This window comes from Oncorhynchus clarkii, chromosome 3 (genome assembly GCF_045791955.1).
Source record: "Oncorhynchus clarkii lewisi isolate Uvic-CL-2024 chromosome 3, UVic_Ocla_1.0, whole genome shotgun sequence".
Taxonomy (NCBI): domain Eukaryota; kingdom Metazoa; phylum Chordata; class Actinopteri; order Salmoniformes; family Salmonidae; genus Oncorhynchus; species Oncorhynchus clarkii.
In genome coordinates, this window is record NC_092149.1 from 50287290 (window position 1) to 50304240 (window position 16951).

General features: G+C 44.3%; 1 protein-coding gene across 2 annotated transcripts; it reads right to left on the reverse strand.

The window, feature by feature from the left end:
• Positions 1 to 601: 601 nt before the first annotated feature.
• LOC139396719 (uncharacterized) lies at positions 602 to 7982 on the reverse strand. Of its 2 annotated transcripts, XM_071143693.1 has the most exons (3): positions 7885 to 7982; positions 7027 to 7468; positions 602 to 6961 (listed from the first exon to the last, which is right to left on the reverse strand). In XM_071143693.1, the coding sequence occupies exons 2-3, from the start codon at positions 7368 to 7370 to the stop codon at positions 1390 to 1392; spliced, it is 5916 nt and encodes a 1971-aa protein (XP_070999794.1). In that variant the 5' UTR covers positions 7371 to 7468; positions 7885 to 7982; the 3' UTR covers positions 602 to 1389. The 2 variants fall into 2 exon arrangements, with proteins under 2 accessions (XP_070999794.1, XP_070999783.1); XM_071143682.1 differs by lacking the exon at positions 7885 to 7982 and having other exon boundaries at positions 608 to 7457.
• Positions 7983 to 16951: the final 8969 nt, after the last annotated feature.

The window sequence follows — 16951 nt, forward strand, 5'->3', positions numbered from 1 at the left end:
GATTGTTTGGGGCATCCGGAAAAAGGCTTGTCCGGAGAAGACAAGGTGAGCACTACCATCAGTCCTGTGTCATGCCAACAGTAAAGCATCCTGAGACCATTCATGTGTGGGGTTGCTTCTCAGCCAAGGGAGTGGGCTCACTCACAATTTTGCCTAAGAACACAGTCACGAATAAAGAATGGTACAAACACATCCTCCGAGAGCAACTTCTCCCAACCATCCAGGAACAGTTTGGTGACGAACAATGCCTTTTTCAGCATGATGGACAACTAAGTGGCTCGGGGAACAAAACATCAATATTTTGGGTCCATGGCCAGGAAACTCCCCAGACCTTAATCCCACTGAGAACTTGTGTTCAATCCTCAAGAGGCAGGTGGACAAACAAAAACCCACAAATTCTGACAAACTCCAAATATTGATTAGGCAAGAATGGGCTGCCATCAGTCAGGATGTGGCCCAGAAGTTAATTGACAGGATGCCAGGGCGGATTGCAGAGGTCTTAAAAAAGAAGGGTCAATATTCTGCCCTTGAGTTGCGTTCCCATGCAAAACTAGACAGATAGCTAACAACTAAGTCTTCAATAAAACTCCCAAGGCGTGACTTTTCTTGAATGAATATATAGAAAACGTTTATGTTGTGAAACTGCAAAATACAGAAAAGAATATACTTTAGTATTCAATTCACACCGACAGTAGCTGTATATTATACATTTGAAGTTGCATAAATACAAAGCACGCGCTAAGGTACCATGCATCTGGCATGATGCCAAACCATATAGCTAATTGTTACTCATATGGTAATTGGCTCCTTTCATTACTCTAATAATGTACAACCATTTATGTAGAATAACAAAGCATATTACACTAGGAACAGTAACAAAACTACAGTATTGTATATTTTTACAATTCGTTTGCATGACGCACGAGCAAAGTAATACAGCTAACGACATACATGAAAAGCATTGCAATTTGTGAGTAAATGCAACCAACATTGACATGTAAGCAACTCTATCAATAACAAGATTATCATCACTAGCTAAATGCTTGAATTGAACTTACAAACAAATATTTTCCAAGGCTGAAGCGTGACAAGAAATAACTACATTGAAAGACCTGCACCGTAGCGTTGTTTGTAGCTGCTTCTATGCGTGCAGAACAAATTCTCTACTTCCTGTTTGCGTTGTCTTTCTAAGTACCAGAAGCATCCACTAGGGGGAAAATAACACCATTGCACACAATGAAAATCCAATTGAACCATTGTAATAAAATAATCTGTTACCTTTTAACAGGATGGCAGCACACTCCCCCCGCCTGGTATAATGAAATTGTGCCACTATGAAATAAAACATATCAAGAAACAAATAATGCCCTTTCTATTTTTATCTTTTCTCTAGGATGCTTCAGAAAGAAGAACAACAATCTCTGAGATTGGTCTCAGAAACACTTTAGCAGCTCCTTGCTTGACAATTTTTAGTTCTACTTTCCTAACCTTTTTGTCAGTACTGGGAAAGGTTTTTACCACAAGCCCGACTGGCCAGTCATTTCTGTGTGCCTGACTGTCTTTCAATAAGACAACATCTCCCACTTTTACATTTGGCTTTTCTGCTGTCCATTTTCTGCGTCTCTGCAGCGTTGTCAGGTACTCCTGTCTCCACCTTTTCCAAAAGGTGTCAGCGAGACACTGGATTTGCTTCCACTGTTTTCCACGAAGGTCGTTCATGCTGAAGTATCCAGAAGGGGCTGAGGTAGCGCTGGTCTTTTGTGTAAGTAACATTGAGGGTGTGAGAATGGTAGGCATGTCAGGGTCGGTTGATACTGACACTAAGGGTCTCGCATTGATTATTGCCATAACTTCAGACATAAGAGTGCTCAAGACCTCATGTGTGAGACGAGTGGAGCCCGTCTGAAACAGCATAGCATCAAGAATACGTCTGGCAACCCCAATGAGTCTCTCCCAAGAACCACCCATATGAGACGAGTGTGGAGGATTAAATATCCAAGTACATCCCTTATCTGAGAGGTATTTAGTCAGTTCTGAGTCATTTGTGTCGATACCCAGTTCCCTGCAGGCACCTATAAAGTTTGTACCTCGATCAGAGCGTAGCACTTTTGCTGGACCACGGATAGAGAAAAAACGCCTCAGCGCGTTGATGAAGCTGGATGTGGACATGGATTCGATAAGCTCGATATGGACTGCTCTAGTAGACATACATGAAAAGAGCACCGCCCAGCGCTTGGAGTCTGCACTACCACCTCTAGTGCGACGAGTTATGACATTCCATGGTCCAAACACATCAAGTCCAACGCTGGTGAATGGTGGTTCAGATGTGAGTCTATCTGCAGGCAAGTCAGCCATTTTTTGGTCAACTAACCTCCCTCTAACCTTGCGGCAGGTGACACACTTGTGAATGATACCAGAGACCAGACGTTTGCTCCCAATAATCCAGAAGCCTGCTGCTCGAATAGCTCCATCTGAAAAATGACGGCCTTGGTGAGCCACTTGCTCGTGATAATGTCTTACCAGCAGAGTGGCAACATGATGTGTCCGTGGGATGATGAGAGGATGTTTTTCGTCTTGTAACATGTCGGCGGAGGATAAGCGGCCTCCCACCCTCAGCAACCCATCCTCATCAATCACTGGGTTCAGCTTTTTGAGTGTACTTTGCTTTGGGAACTCTTTTCCTTTTTCAATGCATTTGAATTCCTCTCTGAAGGCTTCATGTTGCACACAGTGAATGATTGCTGTTTTTGCTTGTAACAACTCACTTGTACTGCATGGTTTATTACAGTCATGCCAGCCTCTGCAGCTGTTGTTGTCTGCACCTTCATGGAAGGATCTGGCAACATGAATGAGTCGTGCTGTGGCTCGATTGAGAGCTTTCCAGCTTGAGAACCTCTCAAAGCGATGAGAGCCGAGTTGAGCTCCAGAAACTTTAGAGGCAAAGACAGTGACGTCTGGTCGAATCTCTGCATCTTTGTGAGGCTCTACAAGGTCCAAATTGATGTTCTCAGGCTTACTCGAGTTTGTTTGGGTCAGGAACGGTGGACCTGAGAACCAACTAGTGTGTTTTAAGAGCGCAGCAAGTATGGGCCTGGTTGCATGGTCTGCTGGATTGCTGTCAGTGTTTACATAGCACCACTGATCTGGATGGGTAGACTTCCTGATGCGAGTTACCCTATTGGCAACATAAACGTAGAATATTTTGGTGACATTGTGGATGTAACCGAGAACTATCTTACTGTCTGTGTAGAACTTGGCTGCATGTACATCAATGTCCATTTCGTCTTTGATCAGTTCATACATCTCAACAGCTAGCAAAGCCGCACACAGTTCTAGGCGTGGGATAGTGTGGGCCGGACGAGGGGCCAATTTTGATTTCCCCATGACAAATCCAACATGGCATTGACCTTCCGAGTCAATAACTCTCAGGTAGGCTACTGCTCCTATGGCTACTGTAGAGGCATCCGAGAAGATGTGTAGCTCTCTTCTTTGAGTGGTAGACAAGGAGACTGGGATGTAGGTCCGCTGAATATTCATATGTTCCAACTCCATCAAAGATTCCTTCCACATTTTCCATTCCTCTTCTTTTTCTGTGGGAAGAGGGGCATCCCACTCACTCTGATCAGAAGAGAGTTCTCTGATTAAGACTTTACCTTGCAATGTTATTGGAGCCACGAACCCAAGGGGGTCATAAAGACTATTCACTGTGGACAGGATGCCTCTCCGCGTAAAAGGCTTCTCATTGTGGGACACCTGGAATGAGAAGCTGTCTGTTTCCAGGTTCCAGGAAAGTCCCAGACTCCGTTGAAAGGGAAGAGGATCCACTCCTAGGTCCAGATCTTTTAAGTCTTTTGCACGGTCCTCCATAGGGAAGGCTTCCATAACTGTTTTGCTATTGGATGCAATCTTGTGTAGTTTCATGTTGGACTCCGCCAACATTGCTTGTGTTTTTCTTAGAATGTTGATAGCTTCTTCTGTAGTAGCTACTGATGTCAGACCATCATCGACGTAGAAGTTCCTCACTACATATTGCTTGGGTTCTGACCCGTGTTCCTTCTCACCCTGTAGCGCTGCTCGTCTCATGCAGTAGATGGCTACGGCTGGTGAAGGGCTGTTCCCAAATACATGCACTTTCATCCTGTACTCAGTTATGTTTCTATCTGGGTTGTTGTCTTCATACCAGAGAAACCTTAAGTAATCTCTGTGATCCTCACGTACACCAAAACAGTAAAACATTTGTTGCACATCTGCTGTTAGTGCAATGCAATCCTTGCGGAAACGCATTAGGACACCCAAGAGTGTGTTGTTTAAGTCTGGACCACTGAGCAGAACATCGTTAAGTGACACGCCTTGACACTTAGCACTGGAGTCAAATACTACTCTTATTTGTTCAGGCTTTTGTGGATGGTAAACACCAAATATGGGCAGATACCAACGTTCTTTGTCTCCCTCTAGTGGCTGTGAAGGTTCGGCTTGGTCGTTATCCAGCATCTTTTGCATGAAGTCAATAAAATGACTCTTCATGTCAGGCTTTTTGTCTAAAGTCCTGCGAAGTGATGTGAGACGGTTCATGGCCTGCTCCCTGTTATTAGGGAGGCGACGTCTAGTGGGGCGAAAGGGTAGTGGAGCCACCCAGTTGTTTCCATCATCCTGGAAAACCTGTTTGTCCATAATGTCCAAGAAGGCTTCGTCCTCCACTGATGGTGCTGGTTTATCATCGTCTTGTGTTTTGTCGAACACGGAACATCCCAGGCTGTCTGTGTTCACAGTTGTGATTGGATCTCTCGAGTGCACTGTAGAGGGAGAGATGTGTTTCTGAGCTACGCTGTTGTAGTTCTCTTTTACCTGGATGATGTCAGGGCAAGGGCTCAGATAGGATGTGCGACCATTTTGAAGTATGTTTGTCCTGAACACGTTAACATTGGCTGGTCGGTGAGCCGTTCCCAGACAGACCTCACCCACGATGACCCACCCGAGGTCGAGTCGCTGTGCATAAGGAGTGTCGTGGGGCCCATTGATTTGCTCTCGTACCTTGTGTACCCTTAAGATGTCTCGTCCTAAGAGCAGGAGGATGGGAGCGTCTGGGTCCACTGCTGGAATTTTGTCCATAACTGGTTGCAGATGGGGATGATGATACGCAATGTCGGGGGAGGGAATCTCCATCCTATCGTCTGGCATCATATCACACTCTATCAGAGTAGGGAGAGTGAGCTGCATGTGTCCATCTATAGACTCCACCGTGAAGTTGACGGCTCTCCTGCCCGAAGTCTCTGTTACCCCAGAACACGTCTTCATGGTGTATGGAGCAGAGTTGTCATTGATGTTGAAGAGACTGAAAAACTCTGTCTTGGCCAGAGATTTGTTACTCTGTTCATCAAGCACTACATACATTTTGACAGCTTTCTCTCTTTTCCCAGCCGGATAAGCTTTGACTAGGCATATTTTTGAACATGATCTTGGATTGACTGCCTCACCACAGATCTCTGTACACTTTGAGGTGACAGATAGAAGAGCATCGTCACCTTGCTCCCCACCATGCTCTTTCTCTGCTGTAGCGGTGTCTGTATATGAAGGGGCTGGACCTGGATGCAGAGCAGCAAGATGCCTGTCGCTGTCGCACTCAGAGCACTTGATTGAAACCTTACAGTCTTTAGCTCTGTGTTGAGTTGACCCACAACATCGGAAACAAATGCCATTGTCTTTGAGATATGATTTGCGCTCATCTAGAGTTTTGTATCTAAACCCATGACACTTTTTAAGAGGATGAGGCTTGTTATGTATTGGACAGTGATGGTCAGGGTTTTCAACCTTTGTCTTACTGAGTTTGGTTTGGTGGTCTGAGGCCTCAGATGACACATCTGTCTTGTATACAGTCACAGGTGTCTTGCTGCTGTACCTGGCAGGTTTCTCACTTTTCATGGGCACCTGGTTAGTTGAGGTGTAGAGGGTGAAGCTGGGGTCATTTCTAATTTTCGCCTGATTCCTGATGAATCTCGAGAAGAACGAGAATGGTGGGAATGCTACCCGATAGTCCTCCTTATATTTGGATCCCTGTGCTATCCATTTTTCTTGTAAACTGAATGGAAGTTTCTCTACAATAGGGTTTACCCCCCGAGATGTGTCCAGATAAGCGAGGCCTGGAAGGTACCCTTCTACTTTAGCACACTCCAGTTCAAGAAGAATGTCACCTAGTTCTCTTAGTTTGTGATTGTCTTTGTTAGTCAGTTTTGGAAAATCATCAATTTTCTTCAACAGTGCATTCTCGATCACTTCGGGTGTACCATAGCACTCTTCTAGTCGTTGCCAGACCATGTTAAGTCCTGCTGTTGCGTTGAAAATATGGACAGATCTAATTCTGTTTGCTTGCTCAGATGACTCTGCCCCTAGCCACTTGGTAATTAGATCTAACTCTTCCCCGGCTGATAAATTGAAGTCTCTGGTCGCATTGAGAAAGGATGCTTTCCATGCCCAATAATTTTCAGGACGATCATCAAACTTCAGGAGTCCGGAACTCACCATCTCACGGCGTAGGAGGTACTTGATGAGGTCTGGTGCCACTTGTGACTCAGGGAAGTTTTGTGTGTGTGACTGGAAGTGGGCTTGTTTTCCATTTCCACCATGCTGCTGTTCATTCCTTTTGAACGGAGAGTCTCTGCTTATGCTCCGTTGTTTGCTACTTTCTAGATTGTGGCATGTAGCTGGGTCAACACTAAGCTCTTGTTTCTCCACTTCGAATGGAAGTTCAGCAAAGTAGGGCCTAGCATGTTGTTGCACATACTCACATGTACGTTGGACTGGACTTAAGGGCTGTGTCCCTGTGTCTAGTTCTTTGCGAAGCTCTCTGCGTTCTGATCCTACAACTTCTTCAAAGGCTGCAGCTTCAGCCAACGCAGCAGCAGCTGCTCTCTCAACTTGGAGAACAGATAAACTTGCCTCGAGGTCAGCTTTTTGCTTCAACAAGCTGGCCTCTATTTCTGCCTTTTGTTTCATCAAGCTGGCCTCTATTTCTGCCTTTTGTTTCATCACAGAAGCTTCCTTCTCAGCATAAGAGACTTGTGCGCGTGCTGCGTCCGCCTTGGCGCGTGCTTTGATGGCTGCAGAACTCGCAGTTGAGGATCTGCTTGACTGTTTTGATGACCTTGATCTTGTAGATTGAGACTTGGTCCCAATGTGCTGAAGAGGCTCTTCCATCTCTCTCTGTTGAACACCTGGCTCTGGTTGTTGCATCGTAGACTGCTGGTCTTCCCTAGGATAAGAGGCTTTGTTGGCTGATGAACGTAGAAACATAACCACCGTGTGCAGTTATTCTTGAGCTTGAGCCCGCTGTGATGATGTTTTTTCACTATTCTGCCCTTGAGTTGCGTTCCCATGCAAAACTAGACAGATAGCTAACAACTAAGTCTTCAATAAAACTCCCAAGGCGTGACTTTTCTTGAATGAATATATTGAAAACGTTTATGTTGTGAAACTGCAAAATACAGAAAAGAATATACTTTAGTATTCAATTCACACCGACAGTAGCTGTATATTATACATTTGAAGTTGCATAAATACAAAGCACGGGCTAAGGTACCATGCATCTGGCATGATGCCAAACCATATAGCTAATTGTTACTCATATGGTAATTGGCTCCTTTCATTACTCTAATAATGTACAACCATTTATGTAGAATAACAAAGCATCTTACACTAGGAACAGTAACAAAACTACAGTATTGTATATTTTTACAATTCGTTTGCATGACGCACGAGCAAAGTAATACAGCTAACGACATACATGAAAAGCATTGCAATTTGTGAGTAAATGCAACCAACATTCACATGTAAGCAACTCTATCAATAACAAGATTATCATCACTAGCTAAATGCTTGAATTGAACTTACAAACAAATATTTTCCAAGGCTGAAGCGTGACAAGAAATAACTACATTGAAAGACCTGCACCGTAGCGTTGTTTGTAGCTGCTTCTATGCGTGCAGAACAAATTCTCTACTTCCTGTTTGCGTTGTCTTTCTAAGTACCAGAAACATCCACTAGGGGGAAAATAACACCATTGCACACAATGAAAATCCAATTGAACCATTGTAATAAAATAATCTGTTACCTTCTAACAGGATGGCAGCACAGTCAACACTGCAAATATTTACTCTTTGCATCAACTTCATGTAATTGTCAATAAAAGCCTTTGACACTTATGAAATGCTTGTAATTATACTTCAGTATTCCATAGTAACATCTGACACTAAAGCAGCAAACTTTGTAGAAATTAATATTTGTGTCATTCTCAAAACTTTTGGCCATGACTGTACAGTGGGCCCTGGGTGTTCAGCTTGTAATAGCCCCATGGTGTTTATACTTGAGTACTATTGTTTGTACAGATGAACATGGTACCTTCGGGGGTTTGAACATTTCTCCCAATGATGAACCAGACTTGTGGAGGTCTATTATTATTTTCTGAGGTCTTGGCTGATTCCTTTTGATTTTCCAATGATGTCCAGCAAAGAGGCACTGAGTTTGAAGGTAGGCCTTGAAATACATCCACATGTACACCTCCAATTGACTCAAATGATGTCAATTAGCCTATCAGAAGCTTCTAAAGCCATTACATAATTTTCTGTTTAAAAGGCACAGTCAACTTAGTGACTAGAATTGTGACACAGTGAATTATAAGTGAAATAATATGTTATCAATTGTTGGAAAAAAATACTTGTCTTATGCACAAAGTACATGTCCTAACCGACTTGCCAAAACTATAGTTTGTTAATAAGAAATTTGTGGAGTGGTTGAAAAATTAGTTTTAATGACTCCAACCTAAGTGTATGTAAACTTCTAACTTCAACTGTATGTAAGAATGCTGTTCAATGACTACAGCTCAGCATTCAACACCATAGTACCCTCCAAGCTCATCATCAAGCTGGAGGACCTGTGTCTCAACCCCGACCTGTGCAATTGGGTCCTGAACTTTCTGACGGGCCGCCCCCAGGTGGTGAAGTTAGGAAACAACATCTCCACTTCGCTGACCCTCAACACTGGGGCCCCACAAGGGTGCATGCTCATCCCCCTCCTGTACTCCCTATTCACCCACGACTGTGTGGCCATGCACGCCTCCAACTCAAATCATCAAGTTTGCAGACGACACAACAGTAGTGGTCTTGATTACCAACTACAACGAGACAGCCTACAGGGAGGAGGTGAGGGCACTCGGAGTGTGGTGTCAGGAAAACAACCTCTCACTCAACGTCAACAAAACAAAGGAGATGATTGTGGACTTCAGGACACAGCAGAGGGAGCACCCCCCCTATCCACATCGAAGGGACAGCAGTGGAGAAGGTGGAGTTTTAAGTTCCTCGGCGTACACATCACAGACAAACTGAAATGGTCCACCCACAAAGACAGTGTGGTGAAGAATGCGCAACAGCCCCTCTTCAACCTCGGAAGCTGAAGAAATTTGGCGTGTCACTCAAAACCCTGACAAACCTTTACAGATGCACAATCAAGAGCATCCTGTTGGGTATGAGAACAGCACCACCCTCAACCGCAAGGCTCTCCAGAGGGTGGTTCAGTCTGCACAACGCATCACCGGGGGCAAACTACCTGCCCTCCATGACACCTACAGCATCAGGAAGGCCAAAAAGATCATCAAGGATAACAACCCCTCGAGCCACTGTCTGTTCACACCGCTAGCATCCAGAAGGTGAGGTCAGTACAGGTGCATCAAAGCTGGGACCGAGAGACTGAAAAACAGCTTCTATCTCAAGGCCATTAGACTGCTAAACAGCAATCACTAACTCAGAGAGGCTGCTGCCTACAATGAGACCCAATCACTGGCCACTTTAATACAGTGCCTTGCGAAAGTATTCGGCCCCCTTGAACTTTGCGACCTTTTGCCACATTTCAGGCTTCAAACATAAAGATATAAAACTGTATTTTTTTGTGAAGAATCAACAACAAGTGGGACACAATCATGAAGTGGAACGACATTTATTGGATATTTCAAACTTTTTTAACAAATCAAAAACTGAAAAATTGGGCGTGCAAAATTATTCAGCCCCTTAAGTTAATACTTTGTAGCGCCACCTTTTGCTGCGATTACAGCTGTAAGTCGCTTGGGGTATGTCTCTATGAGTTTTGCACATCGAGAGACTGAAATTTTTTCCCATTCCTCCTTGCAAAACAGCTCGAGCTCAGTGAGGTTGGATGGAGAGCATTTGTGAACAGCAGTTTTCAGTTCTTTCCACAGATTCTCGATTGGATTCAGGTCTGGACTTTGACTTGGCCATTCTAACACCTGGATATGTTTATTTTTGAACCATTCCATTGTAGATTTTGCTTTATGTTTTGGATCATTGTCTTTTTGGAAGACAAATCTCCGTCCCAGTCTCAGGTCTTTTGCAGACTTCATCAGGTTTTCTTCCAGAATGGTCCTGTATTTGGCTCCATCCATCTTCCCATCAATTTAAACTATCTTCCCTGTCCCTGCTGAAGAAAAGCAGGCCCAAACCATGATGCTGCCACCACCATGTTTGACAGTGGGGATGGTGTGTTCAGGGTGATGAGCTGTGTTGCTTTTACGCCAAACATAACGTCTTGCATTGTTGCCAAAAAGTTCAATTTTGGTTTCATCTGACCAGAGCACCTTCTTCCACATGTTTGGTGTGTCTCCCAGGTGGCTTGTGGCAAACTTTAAACGACACTTTTTATGGATATCTTTAAGAAATGGCTTTCTTCTTGCCACTCTTCCATAAAGGCCAGATTTGTGCAATATACGACTGATTGTTGTCCTATGGACAGAGTCTCCCACCTCAGCTGTAGATCTCTGCAGTTCATGCAGAGTGATCATGGGCCTCTTGGCTGCATCTCTGATCAGTCTTCTCCTTGTATGAGCTGAAAGTTTAGAGGGACGGCCAGGTCTTGGTAGATTTGCAGTGGTCTGATACTCCTTCCATTTCAATATTATCGCTTGCACAGTGCTCCTTGGGATGTTTAAAGCTTGGGAAATCTTTTTGTATCCAAATCCGGCTTTAAACTTCTTCACAACAGTATCTCGGACCTGCCTGGTGTGTTGCTTGTTCTTCATGATGCTCTCTGCGCTTTTAACAGACCTCTGAGACTATCACAGTGCAGGTGCATTTATATGGAGACTTGATTACACACAGGTGGATTGTATTTATCATCATTAGTCATTTAGGTCAACATTGGATCATTCAGAGATCCTCACTGAACTTCTGGAGAGAGTTTGCTGCACTGAAAGTAAAGGGGCTGAATCATTTTGCACGCCCAATTTTTCAGTTTTAGATTTGTTAAAAAAGTTTGAAATATCCAATAAATGTCATTCCACTTCATGATTGTGTCCCACTTGTTGTTGATTCTTCACAAAAAAATACAGTTTTATATCTTTATGTTTGAAGCCTGAAATGTGGCAAAAGGTCGCAAAGTTCAAGGGGGCCGAATACTTTCGCAAGGCACTGTAAATGGATCACTAGTCACTTTAAAACAATGCCATTTTAAATAATCAATCAATCAAATGTATTTATAAAGCCCTTCTTACATCAGCTGATGTTACAAAGTGCTGTACAGAAAACCAGCCTAAAACTCCAAACAGCAAGCAATGCAGGTGTAGAAGCACAATGACTAGGAAAAACTCCCTAGAAAGGCCAGAACCTAGGAAGAAACCTAGAGAAGAATCAGGCTATGAGGGGTGCCAGTCCTCTTCTGGCTGTGCCGGGTGGAGATTATAACAGAACATGGCCAAGATGTTCAAATGTTCATAGATGACCAGCAGGGTCAAATAATAATAATCAGTGGTTGTCGAGGGTGCAACAGTCAGCACCCCAGGAGTAAATAATGTCACTTTAATGTTGACATATCTTACATTACTCATATCACATGGATATACTGTATTTTATACCATCTATTGCACCTTGCCTACCCCTCTCGGCCATCACTCATCCATATATTTATATGTACATATTCCCATTCACCCCTTTAGATTTGTGTGTATTAGGTAGTTGTTGGGGAATTGTTAGATTACTTGTTAGATATTACTGCACTGTCGGAACTAGAAGCACAAGCATTTCACTACACTCGCATCATTATCTGCTAACCATGTGTATGTGGCCAATAAAATTTAATTTGATATAGGCCATTTCGACTTTGTGGCTGTGGTAAGTAGTGGAAACCGTTGTTCCTATTGTTCACGTGCGTATCTGCCCTCCCAATGCCAAAATGGTCCCACCAAAGGCCTCCAGAGTGGCACAGTGGTCTAAGGCACTGCATCGCAGTGCTAGCTGTGCCACTAGAGATTCTGGGTTCGAGTACAGGCTCTGTCGCACGTTACCGGGGGGCCCATGGGGCGCAGCACGATTGGCCCAGCTTCGTCTGGGTTAGGGAGGGTTTGGCCGGCAGGGATATCCTTGTCTCATCGCACTCTAGCGACTCCTGTGGCATGCTGGGCGCAGTGCACGCTGACACGGTTGCCGAGTGTACAGTGTTTCCTTCAACACATTGGTGCGGCTGGCTTCCGGGTTGGATGGGAATTGTGTCAAGAAGCAGTGTGGCTTGGTTGGGTTGTGTTTCGGAGGACGCATGGCTCTCGACTTTCGCCTCTCCCGAGTCCGTACAGGAGTTGCAGCGATGAGACAAGACTGTAACTACTACCAATTGGATACCACGAAATTGGGGAGAAAAAAGGGGTGAAAAATTCAACAACAAAAAACATTGAAAAAAAATATGAACAGAGACTGTTCAGACTGAGACCTCTTACCGGCTGCCTTCCATTTTTGAAGACATTTATTTTCATTGTTAGAGCAGCCACTAGAGTATCTGGTGAATATAATTGGCGAAGAAGAGAGGCCCAACTCGGCATAAACACTGTCTCCCTCCAACAGGTGGCGTTTTCTCGCCCACCAAGGAAGTAGTTTTTGTATGGAGATTAATTAGAGAATGCAGAATTTTGTCAACAAAAATTGTTATGGCATTTTTGCTAGGTGAGGTTTATTTTATTTTATCGAATAGTTTTGTAACGCTAAAGGTTTTACGTGTACTGACATAAGCAGGACACGTGACATCCCGGCAACTTTGAGAAAAAACACTTTATATTGGAGTTGTCTCGAGATTGCTATGCATATTCGTGGCATGATCTAGTAGCATAGCATCTCTCTCCATTGAATGCAGGCGGTTGACGTCAACAACCCTCATTGAATATTCAAAACCTTACAGTGAAATGCATACTTACAAGCCCTTAATCAACAATGCAGTTTAAGTAAGAGTTCAGAAAATATTTACCAAATAAACACAATTTAAAAAATATGTAAAAAGTCAACCCAATAAAATAACAATAACGAGGCTATATACAGGGGGTACCAGTACCGAGTCAATGTACAGGTTAGTTGAGGTAATTTGTACATGTCGGGTTGACCGCGAACCCCAAGAAATGCAAACTAGGTTTCGAGGAGGTGGAGTACCTGGGTTATTTGATCGAACAGGGGAACGTCACGCCCCAGAAACAGAAGCGGCGTTCAGCCGTCTGAAGGAAGCGCTGTGCTCCCATCCGATTCTCGTAACACCCAATTTCCAGGTGCCGATGGTGGTCCAGACGGATGCATGTGATACGGGACTAGGGGCCGTTCAGTCCCAGATACACAATGGGGAGGAGCACCCCATCATGTACATCAGCCGAAAGCTGATACATAGAGAAAAAAGTACTCTATTGTTGAGAAAGAGTGTCTAGCGGTGAAGTGGGTGCTAGACACTCTCAAGTATTACCTGTTAGGTGTCCACTTCACCCTGGTCACGGACCATGCTCCCCTGGTCTGGATGGCCAGGGGAAAGGACACAAACGATCGGGTCACCAGGTGGTTCTTGTCCCTTAAACGCTTCTCTTTTTCTGTTGTGCACAGGTCAGGGGCGAAGCATGGAAACGCGGATGCCCTATCGAGAAGGGAGACATACTGATGACAGTCCCCGCCCCAACAGAGCTAAGGGAGGGGGGGGGGGGGGGGTCAGCAGGTCAGCCACCAGGGGGAGACTCTTCGAGGCCTGGTGACAGACGGTGTATACATCACGAAGCGATGGCTCCATCAGCTGGATGTGCCAGGTCTCGACGGGCTCTCCGGCCAGGACTAATTAGGGCTGATTGGGAGTTGGTGAGTAATCAAGGGCTGATTGCTCACCAGCTGTGCAAGGCCCATAAAGCTGCCAGAAGGGCAGTGAGTGTGAGTGGGGAAAGGACTCCTGTATAGTTGGGGACGGTTACAGAGGTAACAGGAGTGAGTGCAGTTTTGACCCCGACAGGATACAGCAAGACGCGGAGCCCAGAAGACGGTATCCCGGGGAGGGTCTCATGGGGAGACCTATCCTTCTTTTTGATTTATTATTTAAATAAACACCCTTGAAACCAAGCTAATCCTACTTAGTCCATGTTTGATCTGTGTAAACGTCTTGACCAAACCCCTTGGTTTGCCACAGTGTCAAAAATGGTCCATCACCCAAAGGACATCCAGCCAATTTGACACAACTGTGGAAAGCATTGGAGTCAACATGTGCAGCCCTGTGGAATGCGTTTGACACCATGTCGAGTCCATGCTCTGATGAATTGAGGCTGTTCTGAGGGCAAAAGGTAGTGCAACCCAATATTAGGAAGGTGTTCTTAATGTTTTGTACGCTCAGTGTAAGTTTGCCACATTTCAAACAATCCAGTGCATTTTTGTTGATGTTTTTTAAATCAACACGTCAAAAGATTTAACGACTGAAACAAACATGGATCCAACAAAGACGAACAGAAAATTCCCATTTTTCAAGCCTGCTGAAGGTGTGGCGGCTCCACCAAGGGCATGCTTGAGCTGGTTTTATTAAGACATTGTAATTTAACCTTTATTTAACTAGGCAAGTCAGTTTAGAACAAACTCTTATTTATTGCATACCAAAAGGCCTCCTCTGTGGACGGAGGCTGGGATGAAAAATACAAAATGTAGGACGAAATGCACATGACGACAAGAGACACCACAACACTACATAAAGAGAGACCTAAGACAACACAGCATGGCAGCAACACAACATGACATGGCAGCGACACATGATACAAACAGTATTGGGCACAGACAACAGCAAGAAGGTAGAGACAACAACACATCAAGCAAAGCAGCCACAAGTGTCAGTAAGAGTGACCATGATTGAGTCTTTGAATGTAGAGATGGAGATAAAACAGTCCAGTTTGAGTGTTTTTCGTTCTATTCGCCAGCTGCAGCGTACAGAAAAGAGGAGCAACCCAGAGATATGTGTGCTTTGGGGACCTTTTAACAGAATGTCTTTCGTGGTTGTATGTGGTTAGAATGGATACTTCAGAGTACCATTCGGAATTGTTCTCATAGGATAGATGCTTCAGCGGTTGTCAGTATTCTCGTTCTGGACTTCCGTAATTTCTAGTAATTATACGTCTAAGATTTGCTCTTATTCTGTAGTTGTCACATCCTGATCTGTTTCACATGTCCTCATTATTGTCTCCACCCCCTCCAGGTTTTCGCTTATTTTCCCTGGTGTATTTATCCCTGTGTTTCCTGTCTCTGTGCCAGTTCGTCTTGTATGTTCAAGTCAACCAGTGTGGTTTTCCCGTGCGCCTGCTTTTTCAATTCTCTTTTTGCTAGTCATCCCGGTTTTGACCCTTGCCTGTTTCTGGACTCTGTACCCGCCTGCCTGACAATTCTGCCTGACAATTCTACCTGTCTTGACTTCGAGCCTGCCTGCCACACTGTTTACTCACGTGGAGAAGTGCAACTATAGTGAGGGGAAATGTACCGATTGGTCAGGGCCAGCGTGAGGGATAAAGTTGATCCTGTGTGGAGCGTAGCTGTTAAGTTTGAGCATCTCAGCAATACAATGTTTTCTATACTGCTGTCAACATTCTACAAGGAAAGAGCCACTTAATCAATTATATAATCATTAACAAGATCACCCCGGATACCATACTTCGATGAGTGATAACTCAGTTCTAGAATGTTGTCATTGATGAGAATTAATCAAAAGGTCCATTGACATTCAAAATGGACTTTGTTTAGACATCCAGCCTGTATTGTAGTTTCATGAGCAGAGACAAATCTTCAAAGGCACAATATGTATTTATTTGGAGTGGTACATGCATTCACAGAGACTTAAAGGATCCTTCCCACTATATGATTGATTTGTCAACTGATAAAATCCCAAGTTATAAAATTAAATGTTCATGGAAAAACTGAACTTGTCCTCATGTAAAAATTACAGTTCATTAAATATTGTACATCTTTAATGTCATCAATCAAATCAAACTTCATTTATATAGCACATAGCTTACGATGAATGCATTTCAAGGTGTTCAGTGTCGTTGGGTGTGTGTAAGTAGGGCACAGACAACGAAGAGGAGGACATGAAGTCATTCAAAATGGCTACAGGGATGAATGTGCAGGAGTCAGGGCTTTGGGTCACAGGGTCTTGGATCCTGGGAGCCTCACTGGATGGTCTGGTGGGCACCACAGCAGTGGTGGAGGTCAAGTGTCATTATGGTGCAAGGGACCTGACCATTCAAGAGGCAGTGAAGTCGAAGAGTTTTATATCAAGGAGAGAGAGTCTTACAGCCTCCGTAAATACCATCCTTACTGGCACCAGGTCCAAGGTCAGCTCCACATCACTGGAAGGGACACCTGCTTCTTCATTGTGTAGACCACCAAAGCCTCCATCACCATCTCCATCCAGTGTGACGACCTCTGGCAGAGAATACAACCAAGGGAGGGTCTGAAAGCACATTACTGATACTGTCATCGGGTCTTAAAATGTGCCAATATTTGTGAAGGATTCCCTTAATTATATATATTTTTGACCCCTTTTTCTCCCCAATTTCGTGGTATCCAATTGGTAGTTACAGTCTTGTCTCATCGCTGCAACTACCGTACAGACTCGGGAGAGGCGAAGGTCAAGAGCTGTG